Raw genomic sequence first — 12,299 nt, 5'->3', positions numbered from 1 at the left:
ACCAGACATTTTTATTTTTCTCCTCCTCCTCCTCCTCCTTCTTCAAAATAAAGCAGAATTCACAGGTTTCAGAGCTTTGGACTTGGATGTATCTATTTTGGGGGAAGGGTCACTATTAACCCCATTATATCACATGAATCCCATTTAAAAAATTGTTTTTAATCGTGGTTGGACACAATACTTTTATCTTATTTATTTATTTATTTTTATGTGGTACCGAGGATCAAACCCAGCGCCTTGCATGTGCTAGGTGAGCACTTTACTGCTGAGCCACAACCCCAGCCCCTGAATCCCATTTTTGAGTGTTTGAAATATACATATTTTATGAAAAAAAAAGATGGTTTTAAAATTGTGTTTTAATCTCCAGTACTCATTTTTCCCCAGCTAACCATACAATTTAGTGAAGACTGTAGTTGATTCATTGACGAGGTATATTAAGATAGTTTGTAAATGTTGATTATTAATATTGGAGGGTTCATTATATACTGTATACGTAGATGAAATTCTCTATATTAATCTATTTCCCTATATATAGCACAGTTTGACCCATTCACACATAATACATAGAGTAGAAAAGGTGAATCCTGATTGTATAATATTCTATTATACAATTAACATATATTTATTAATCATTTCACAGATAACTAGGGTGAGACAGAAATGTCCCTCCCCCAGTGAAAGGTAGACTACATGAAATTGTATAACTCATTGTCTAGTGATGACACTATTTTAGGCTTGTCATGATTTTTCTTATAATTTTTCATAAGAAACATATAATATTTTGAGCTCTTCTAAAATAAGATTCATAAAATTTGTGATTTAAAAATAATACAAGTATCATTTAAATGTTTTCTAATACACTGAAATTTTGAATAGTTATTTTTAACAAGTATTTTGACCTTTTAAATATTATCTCTAATATATTGCTCTGACAGTTACCTTTCTTTCAAATGTCAACATTTTTTCACAAATATTGTAAGAAACTATTCACTGCAGAATAAACGGCCTTAGGCTTCATGAATTCTTGATCTATTTACTGGGCTGAATTACAATTGTGGTGTTGTTTTGTTTTGACTTGAATACTTAGAAAACTGTCATAACATTACTTGAATGAACACAATTTTATGAGTGTATCTGAAATTCTGATTATTTTTGTTTCTTCTAAGTCATTTCTTTGCTTAGTATTCTTTGAATTCTTTTTACTAGAAAAATGCAACAGAATGACTAAATAGAAATATTTCTTCCTAGAGGAATCAAACGTATTTCTAATTCGCTAACTTAAATGTCTGAAATATTGGTCTTTATTTTTTATATTTCTTTTCTGCATAACTAAATTTTTTTTCTATGATCAAAGAACTTTTGGGTTTCTCATTTCTAAAGCAAAAGTTATGGGTGCATGAAAGATCAAAGATAGCCTCACTTTTTTTTTCTATGTGGAAGCCAATGAATTTTGAATGGAATTAAGTCTTTATTATATTAAGAGTGAAATTTGATTGCTCATCTCTTTGAAGCAATTTAGGGACTATAATTAGACACTTTAATTTATACAGTGTCTTTGTAGCAATATAAACCATAATGGGAATTCAAAAGTCACACCATCGTATTTTAAGATGATAGCTATTTCAAACTGTAAAATCTCTTTCTGGATAGTGTGCTTTAACAATTCAAATGGCATTTAAAATAATTTTGAAAGTTTCACTTTTATTAACTGATATAATTTCACCATTAGTCTTTGACATTGTCGTCTCTTTTGTTTTTTGTTTCTTCTATCTAAAAGCAGGTTATGCCTTTTCACAGAGTCTGTATTTTGTTGATAATTCCTTACACAGGAAAAGAAAGATACTATCCCCATATATTATAAACTGCTCAACTTGTGGATTGGACTCTTTGTGTTTATTTCCCACTGACTTCCTAGAGCAGAAACCATGTAAAAAATTAAATGTATTGAAAATAAAATTGATCTATGGGAACAATTTGCTTAAATTAGTATTTATAAATATGATTAGTTATCTGGTCAAGTCAAGACAGAACTAAATATTTGTTCCCGGGTAAAATTTAATGAAAATAAATTTTTATATTTTCTTGTCAAATTCCTGAAATAGCCATACCGTAAAACTCTATCAGATGCACCTTTATCTGATTCTCTGTAGAAAAAGGAAAGAAGCTACAAAAGCCCTTCACAAAATATAATTAGTAGAGACTTTCCCGCTAGTATGTGGAAATTTCATGTCTAACAATTGTCTTTAGGTTGAACAGAAGTTGACTCTAAAGTCATGAATCAGAATATGTTGAAAAGTGGGTCATAATACTTTGGGTTATTATTTTAATCATCAACTACCTTAGGTCTTTACATACAATTTTCCTGATTTACTTTAATAGCACTTGTGGAAGAAATTAGTAGAATTCAGCCTACTTGCTAAGAATGTAATATTCATCACTTTCAAATTGGGAATAAAGCTAAATAGTTATCTTGTTTCTGCATATAGGTAATATTTTATACTTGCCTGTTCTTACTGTACATGTTTAAGAAACAGCTTCCAAGAATTCTCAAACATTAAAGTATATACCATCTGAATAGGTTGTTGAATGAGCAGATTCTTGAACCTTCTATCAGATTGTGTGTTTTAATTTCTGTAGGTATGGAGTGTGACTTGCCAATTCATATTTTCAGCAATAATTAGATTATTCTCAGACAGAGGGACCACTTATCAGTTGGAGAATAATTGTTTTAGTGTAGGTCAATGCAAGTCAGTTGAATCCAAAAACCACAAAATTTGTTTAAGTCAAAGGAGATTTAGTTATATTTCCTATCTGCTAGAGACTTTACACATTATTGAACCTAATTATACAGTGGTCTAAACAGGAAAGGCAAATATTTAGAAAACCTCCAGCCATCTCCAGGGACTTATAGTAAATAAAATGATTTGAACCTTGATCTGTATTTCCTTATTCAATTATGAGGAGACTGGTCTCAGTCTTGATTAAAGAAATATCTGACAAGATGAAAAATTTGGGATTATACACAAGGTCAAAAGGAGGAATTTTAATATTGGAGATTATATTATATTTCATCTGTAAAATGTGGCCATGTGTGGCCTAAATGAAATAATGTTTCAGTGTATTTATTGCATTTAAAAATAATCATTGTATTATATGTTGTTATTATTAATTATTATTGTTACTCAGCATTCCTTTATTCCAATCTCCCTTCACTTTCAAAATACCTGTAAAATATGTATTACTGGCCTCATTTTGCAAAAAAAAAAAATCATACTCAAACAGGATAAGTAATGTATGCAACTTACTTAACTGGTGCGTGGCAGACAGAAACCTTGAATTTTTATCTTTGGAATACTAAGCATAGTATTTAATTGTTCAGTACCTTGCTTTGTTTGGTAATCACATTCAAGGGTCAAGTAGAAAACATGGAGGAAAGGTGGCCAGCCTATATGACTTATCAAGTTCTAAAAGTACACAAATATTCAGCTGAAATGATATACATATGGATACAATAATGTTAATTCAGGAAAAACATCTTCATAAAGCCTCTGTTTTAATGTTTGACTAGTCATGCTTATGAAAATAGGATTTTTCTTTAGAGTCAAAGCAAGAATGTAGACTATTAAGTTAAAAATACATTTTACACAAAATTGGACTGCTGTTTTGTAATAGGAGTTATAATTTTTTATTAATTATTTGACTTTTGAAGTTAAATACTAAAACATGTTTTATTAATTCATGCTTTCAATGCTTCCAGGATTTCAGATGTCATTGTAAGTTCAATTTCAAATACATAAGTGGAGCTCATGTGGTCCCTTTAAACTTATATATGATTTTAATTATATTTTTATTTAAGTATTACCAGCTGTGTCAGAATTTCTGTTTTCCAAAATAATCACATCTTTTGGCCTGCTAGTTTTAGTTATCATATTAATTGTTTATTATTTTTTATTATTTTAGGGTTCCACTGGATTTCCTGGGTTTCCAGGTGCCAATGGGGAGAAAGGTGCACGGGTACGATATTTAATTGTTTTATCCTGAACTAGCTAATGTCAGTGTCCTTGCATGAGAAACCATATTTCAGCACCAGACCTCATAATTTACTGTGGTATACAGCACATGGAAACGGTTTGAACTGTCTTTGGCAGGGAGTTGCTGGCAAACCAGGCCCGAGGGGTCAGCGTGGTCCAACGGTGAGTGCTTTTATTTAAAACAGTGATTTTCATTTGTGATTCAATTTTTCAATATAATGTTTCTGTGCCTTTGGATTTGCTTGGAATTAGATCAGTTTCATGTTGTGCTCTCATATGCAGGGTCCTCGAGGTTCCAGAGGTGCAAGAGGTCCCACTGGGAAACCGGGCCCAAAGGTATTGTTGGCACTTGTTTCAAATGATCTTTGTTGCAATTTCCTTTTCTGGAGGATGCCATAACAAGGAATCAAAACTGATTTTTCTTTTCTCTTCTCTCTTTCTCTCTCTTTTTTTTTTTTTTTTGCTTCTAGGGCACTTCGGGAGGTGATGGCCCTCCTGGTCCTCCAGGTGAAAGAGTACGTATGATTCTGTCACCTAAAATAAGATGAAAATGAGTGCTTCTGCAAGTGTTTACACTTCTGGAAAAAAGTATCTGTATCCATTCATCCACAAAAATTTTGTTTGAGTTAAAAAACAATCATATTCTTTAATTTACTTCGCCCTGCCAATATAAAAGCTTTATGAGTTATATGCATCTAATTTTATTAAAGAAATGAGAGAAATAATGTAATTGGCCTAAGATATTACTCTTAAACTGAAGCCAATGTAAATTTTTTATTTAAAATGTGCTTAAAACACCTATGCCCTCTCATCCACTTGTCTTGTTTTCCATATTAATACTCAATTTGTCTGTGGAGCTGGCAGCAAAATTATGCTGGTAGAATGCAAGCTACCAGTGGCCATTAAGCCACAATCAATATAAATTTAACTCAAGACAAAACATCTATTCCAGTAAATAGAAAAACTATTTAGTAAATTGATTTTCAATTGATATAAAATAAAGCAAAATACAGATGAGCAAGCGTGCCCTTTGTTTGGCTTTTTTGGCAAAATGCTGTTTTGCATGAGTCAGATTTTTTTTTAATGCTATCCTCTGTATTATAGTCAAAGATATTAGAATTATTTCTTAGTATCTGTAATAGCTTTTGATATTATATAGTCATGTTAGTATTTTTTATTGATTATTATTTGAAACTTATGATAGGTGTTTTATAAAAGGAAAACTGAGAAAGAGTAGTTTTGCTACTTCAAAAAAGAAACTTAGTTTTTATATATGACAAAAATGTGAGTACATATGATGTAAGAATAAATATTTAATTAGTTACTTTCTGATTTTGGCTCATATTTAATTAAATTAAACTTTCCTAACATTTCTCATTCTTGATGAATTATTCCCAAATCAAGTCCATTCATCCTGCACCTTTTGAGTTAATAATGGACATATTTGATGTATTTGATGATTACAGTTATTCAACACATTAGATTAACTAAACTGGCCAAATCACTAAACAAATTAGAATAGTTTAACAAATTGTAGCACACTGATCTTTGTTTTTAAAGAACAGACTATATTCTCTTTTAGTGCTTTATTTATGCATTCCAGAATTGAACAATCAACATGTTTCTTTATAAGTAAATATGCTTTTTGTTTTCTTTTTTTTTTGCTTTTTGTTTGCTTTTCATGGTGCTGGGGATCAAACCCAGGTCCTCATATGTGCAAATGAGACAGGTCCCCAGCTTATAAATATGCTTTCAATGCTTTCACATTTTAATTTGGACATAGTGGTTAGATCCAACAGTATGAATACTTGTAAATGTAAAAACACTCTGAGAGTGGGAAAAATACATTTTGAGGATCAAAGCAAAGGGTAATTTTGTCTGTTTTAAATATGAATCTAGAAAGATTCATTTTCAGGCTGGGGGTGTGGCTCAGCAGTAGAGTGCTCACCTAGCGCATGCGAGGCCCTGGGTTCAATCCTCAGCACCACATAAAAATAAATAAATAAAACAAAGGTGTTGTGTCCAACTACAACTAAAAAATAAATATTAAAAAAAAAGTTAAATATATTTAATTGGGTCTGAGGTTACCAGATTTAGCAAAACAAAACAAAATATAACAGAACCAACAAACCTAATTACATTTGAATTCTACTTAAAAAGTGAGTAATTTTGGCATATTTGTAATATTTAGGGGATATGAAAAACTATTCATTATTTGTCTAATAATAAAATTTAACTAGACACTAGATATATTATACAGTCTTCATACTTGGGTACAAACACAATCTTTAGCCTGATTCTTTAAACATTTTTTATCTTACCCAGAAACGATAGTAGTCCCTCTTTACCTGTACCTGTCATGGTTACCTTCAGGACTCTAAGGTATTTGAAATTGGAGATAGTGCCAAACCCTATATAAACTATGTTTTCCCCCCTATACTTTCTACATATGTATGATAAAGTTTATCAATTAAGCAGAGTAAGCTATTAACAATAATAATAAAATAGATTATAACATACTGTAACAAAATTACCATCATCCTTATACTTGTGCTTTGAGGACCTTATTTAGTAAAATAAGATTAAATTGAACACAGCCATTGCAATACTATGACAGTTGATTGATAATTCAAATGGCTACTGAATGACTAATAGGTGTGTAGTATTTACAGTGTAAATGCCCTGAATAAGGGATTCTTTATGTTCCAGGTGGACTGAACCAAAGGAGATGAAATTTTACTATGTGTAAAATAATACATAATTTTAAACCAATGAATTGTTTATTTCTAGTATTTTCACTTTCATATTTTCAGATCATAATTGATCACCAGTAACTTACACTGTGGAAAGTAAAATTAGAAAAGGGGATACTACTATATTTGACTAATATAAGGAAAATATGTGAATAATGTTTTGTGGAATTTATAAAGCAAGCTCAATTTTTTAAACTTTTCATTGAAATAGTGATTTTTAAAATGTTTCTTAAATTTAAAATCAAATTTTATTTTAAAAGTATTAAAATTTTAAAAAGCAAATATGTCTGAAGAAGTTAGGGGAATAGAGAGTACTGTAAAGCCTTAAAATACTATTTAAAAATTTTTTATTTAAATGCTATATTTTTTTTTCTTAAGTTTTTTATGATGTATATTTAAGAATCATATTTTCATAGTTTAAGGATAGTACAAAAACTTATAAATTACACATATTTCCTCAGTATTTTATTAATTTCATGTTGTATATTTTTTTAACTATATAAATTTGATGAATCCTTTTCATTTCGGGATGAGATGCTGGTAATAGTAAAAGCTTATGCTTATTGCAGAACTAGCATTGCCTGAAGAGTAGTAATGAAATTTTTCCTGAGAAGTCTAAACTGATACTTTAAAAAAAAAAATTCTATTAAAGACCAACACTAATAAACTTTTAGAATGTAGATAAATCTTATTAAAACTGTATTACTTATTAAATTTTATTTATATTATCTTTAATTTTACATATCTTCTTTTTATGAATACAATTATTACATTCTGGCATACACAGAATTAACTTTTACCATTTTTTTTTTTTTGCCACCAACACAATCATCATAATAGAGTCTACTTCATGCATTTTAAAGATATGTAAATAAGAAAGTTGAATAATATTGTTAATTAAACATCAAGCCTAGAATAATATTATAAAAGCATATTTAGACTGAATGTTAATGAAAATACTTATACAATAAAGTTCTTTTTATCTTTCTACCAAAGAAATTTATACATGAGTAAAATGAGATAGTAACATCCCTCAAAAATAAATAAATTTTATCTACAAATATTGAAGATATCTTTTATGATTATTTTGAGATACTTTTTTGCCCTTTTTAAAATATTTTTTAGATGCATGGACCTTTATTTTATTCATTTATTTATATGTGGTGCTGAGAATCGAACCCAGTGCCACATACATGCTAAGCAAGCGCTCTGCCACTGAGCCACAGCCTCAGCCCCTTATTTTCCCTTTTATTTGTAACTAACTAGAGCCAGAAAATTTATGGAGTCACTTTTAAACATATTTTTCCTTTGGAGAAGTATGGCATTGAATTGAAATTTTCCTTTTATGAATGTTTATAGCCAACATTCAAAGATAAAAAAATCTGTGGAACTTATTGCTAACTATTGTTCTATTAGCTTTTTATATGAACTCTAAATACGTACAGTGCTCCTATGATGTGCAATTTTAAGTAGTAAAAAATTATTTTGCTTTTCTATTAGTACTAGTTATCATATCATAGTACCATAGTTTTGTCACTACTGTGAAGAAGTTACATGTTGTTCTGTATTTTATCTGTACAAATAAGCCATAAGGCATGGAGGTTTCTCTTTCCAGGCATATCATTAAGCTTTCTATACTCTTTACTTTCAGGGTCCTCAAGGACCTCAGGGTCCAGTTGGATTTCCTGGACCAAAAGGCCCTCCTGTAAGTGTCATAATTTCCCTTTCTTTCTTTATTTTATAATATCTTCACATTTTTGAGAGTTGCAATTTAAATAATTATGAGATGTAGATGTTGATTAAATCCCTATAAAAGCAAAATTGAAAATAAAATGTAAAAGAATGTTTTCCATTTATGAATTCAAAGAATTTTAATATAATTTGAACATCTCTTATTTTGCATTGTTTTTAAGTAATATGAATATTATTTTGTCAATTACTTTTCTACAATATTTATTATTTAAATATTGTACAATAAATACTCTTAATCATTAAACATTAAAAATTTGGTGTGTTGCAATTTTCCTATTATCTTCCACTAGCAAATTACATCTTGCAAATGGAATTTTACATCCATCTTCAATTATCACTTCCAAAAATTCTTCCAACATCTGATACACTTACATCACATTGAGATTTATATGTTTTTATTATTTTTCTCTCTAGAATACATTTTTTTAGAAAATGTAATGGTAACATTTATTGAATTATATTCTTATTATAAAATTTTGTTGATTATAATACTGTTTTGAATGCCATCATTAAATATTTTCCCAAAGTTAATTGAAATGCTTTATTTTCATATTTAAATATTAATGGGAACATAGTCCTGTTCAGTGGTTTTCTCTTTCTTTGTCTTTTTTCCTCCTTTTCTCTCTTTCTCTTTCTTCCTTCCTTCCTTAATTCAGTTTCTTTATATACACTAGAATTACCTCACCCATCTGTCTAGTGCAATGGTTCTCAAAATGTTTGTTTTGGCCCAGTAGCAGCAGCTGCACTTGGGATATTAGTAAAAATACAAAGTTTTCACCTGCCAGCCGTATTTTAATTAGCCATACAGATAACTGTTTCATAACAGTTTGTGAATCATTGTTCTAAACTAGACTAGAAAACTATCTTCCAAACTTTAGTGTGTATACAAATCAAGTTGGTGAATCATTTATTTTGAAAAACCTTCTTGAATTAAAGGTTAACCATTTAGGTAATCACTTACTTTTTGCAATAATTTTAGACACTGCTTAAGAGTATCATTTTAACACTTCACAGTTCTGCTTTATTACCACAAACATATCAGGTTATTATCTACATTATAGGATTATAAGTGAATTCACACACATAGTTACTATTAATATATTGATACTTCCTGCACATAATGTCTTGCTCACTGAGTTGTGTTCCAAATGCAATATCATATGTGCAGTTTCACAGAGAAGTGAAAATGTGGTTTGTAAAGTGACTGTATATACACATTTTCAAAGGTAAGTCCAAAAGTATTCTGAAGCCATGTACATGGATCGTTTAGCCAAAAGAAAAATCCACTTGAGACATATAGCCTTAACATTATTATATCTCCTATGTTAGATATCTTTATACATCATACTTATACATTTACACATTTGTTTACATTGTTACAAGTTGTTTCCCCATGCGGTATGATAATCTTATCAAAGAGAGCCATTGGACTCATTTTTCCTCAGACTTTTTCAGTTTGTTCTTTCACATGCCTTTTAGTTAAGTTTGGAGCCATTGATCATGCACTCATTTTACCTCTAAGAGGTATTAGAATTATAATAGATGCCTAGACTTTAGAAGCCCACAGTCTAGTTGGAGAGACATGGCACTATTAAGGAGCATTGCTGTCTCTGCTGAATGAAGTGATTTGTGTACTGTTTACTATCCAGTGAAATATTAAAAGTATGAACTAAAAATGCTTAACATGTTTCTGGTATAAAGTTTTATGAAATTTGATAAAGAAATACCTTCATCTCTTTGACATAGAAAGAAGAAATTGATCCCAGTGGTTTGGGAGGCTGAGGCAGGAGTAAGTTCAAAACCAGCTTCAGCAACTTAGCAGCTAGGGTTGTGCTCAAAGGTTAAGCACCTTGGGTTTAATCCTCAGTACCAAAGCAGGAGATAGAAAAAGAAAGAAAAAATTGAGGTGAGGGATAGAACCAGTCTCCTCCTACAGACTAATTACACACACACACACACACACACACACAGAGTGAGTGTTTGGAATGTTCTCTTTTGGTTCTTTTACTTTTATGTCATTTTTGCCATATTTGGAGAGTATACCGTTATCTCAGTCAAGAAAAAATTTAAATGATTAAAATTTATAGCATCATTATTATGAGGAACATTTATATTTGTAGGAAAAAATATCAAATCTAGTGTTCATGAGGGTGTTTTCTCACTGGATAATTTAAAAACTATTTGGAAGAGTCTTTCTACAATTTGACTTCCTGTATATACACACCTCCCATTAGATGAACTTGTTTCCTCCATCCTTCATTAACTGAATCAAAAGGGCAGCCTATTTGGATGGATAAAATTATCATTTATAAATAAACTATTTAGCAATTATTTGGCTTTATTTTATTGGGTAGTAGTGGAAAGCCATTATAGTTATTTAGGATTAATTGCCTAATATTAGAAGTACATACTTATATCAAGAAAAGTGGTGATGATACTGATCCTATAGACCATCAACTTTGTTGCCTTAGACTGTCTAGAAACACCACTAAAAATCATGTTGCTTTCATTCCAGGATATCATCATTTAGAACTAAAATCACTGTTTTAAAGGATTATAATTTTTGTAATGAACATTTCATCTCTATCAGCAAATATAGTGAGATATTTAACTTTAATATTTACAGATTTGTTAGAATCGTGTGTATGTTTTATACTGATTGCAAAGCTCAGCATTTAAGAATTGTTTTAGTTTGGTAGGGAAAGACCAGACTCAAATTTATGATTCTTTAGCTGTCTTCCACTGCTTTTAGTAAATTTTTTATAATTATCTGAAACTGATATCATATTAATTCCATCTGTATCAAAATAGAGACAAAGTAGACAAATTGTTTTTATTTGTTGTTTTGAAAACATGAACCTGGATGAAATCTTCTAGAATGAACTACCCATTTTTGTGTTTCACTTCTAAACTGAGGGAAAAACATCATCTTATATTACTCATGACCTAGTGAGAAATGGAAACATATCTAATATATTTTAATGAAAAAATGTTGAAGTGACATCTAAGAATGTTTGGGCCCTTGGAACTCCAGTTTTGTTCTTTTGGGGGAGGATGGCACTGGAAGCACCTGGATGGGTGTTTCTGGAAAACATGAGCAAAACACTGAGCAAGCTGGATCCTATGAAATACAATGACAGTTTTTTATCAGAGCGGGTAATTCACAGGACCACTTGTGTGCCAATGTAAAAGAGGACAGGGAGCACAGTGGTTCTGGGCAGTGTCAAGAACCATTCTCCTGAGGCCTATCAGCCATCCTGGAGAAAACCTTAATCATGTGGAAGAAAGCTATCTGTGAAAATGGTCTTATTTTGAAATGAAATCTTTTTGTTATATATTAATTTCATATCAATACATAAAAAATAGATGTCTGAAAATAAATTTATTAAAAATTTGACTTGTAGTGGGATGGGTCATTAAAAATAACCCTTGTAAAATATGACACAGATATTGCCATAAAAATGCCACTGTTAAAATGACCATCCCTTTTCATTTATCTAGAAGTGGGGGAATATTTTCTATACCTATTAACCATGTTTTGAAATTTGAATTAACACTTAATCGTTTCTGGGAAGAATAAATAATCCCGTAAGGCAGCCTAAGGAAGTTATCTAAGTCTTTAAAAATAGAAACCTTGGAGAGTTGTTTTCTTTAAGTACTTAGTTAACTTGCTTCACCTATTTCTTCAGACATGACAAAGATTGCACCCATTAGAGAAAGCAATACCATGGCAAAGTTGCTCTCCGGTACTTCATAAGAATTT

General features: G+C 30.4%; 1 protein-coding gene across 3 annotated transcripts in view; it reads left to right on the top strand.

Moving 5' to 3' along the window:
* The window catches only part of Col11a1 (collagen type XI alpha 1 chain), a 210,341-nt gene that overhangs the window by 119,674 nt on the left and 78,368 nt on the right, over positions 1-12,299 (top strand). For all 3 annotated transcript variants that reach the window (XM_027943110.2, XM_027943108.2, XM_027943109.2), the window contains 5 exons: positions 3,961-4,014; positions 4,149-4,193; positions 4,314-4,367; positions 4,502-4,546; positions 8,436-8,489. In XM_027943110.2, the coding sequence (XP_027798911.1) occupies positions 3,961-4,014; positions 4,149-4,193; positions 4,314-4,367; positions 4,502-4,546; positions 8,436-8,489 (252 nt within the window). The remainder of the gene's footprint in view (positions 1-3,960; positions 4,015-4,148; positions 4,194-4,313; positions 4,368-4,501; positions 4,547-8,435; positions 8,490-12,299) is intronic.

The sequence above is a fragment of the Marmota flaviventris genome, chromosome 10, assembly GCF_047511675.1.
Source record: "Marmota flaviventris isolate mMarFla1 chromosome 10, mMarFla1.hap1, whole genome shotgun sequence".
Classification (NCBI taxonomy): domain Eukaryota; kingdom Metazoa; phylum Chordata; class Mammalia; order Rodentia; family Sciuridae; genus Marmota; species Marmota flaviventris.
The sequence above is the reverse complement of the archived record's forward strand: the minus strand, read 5'-3'. Positions and strand labels throughout refer to the sequence as shown.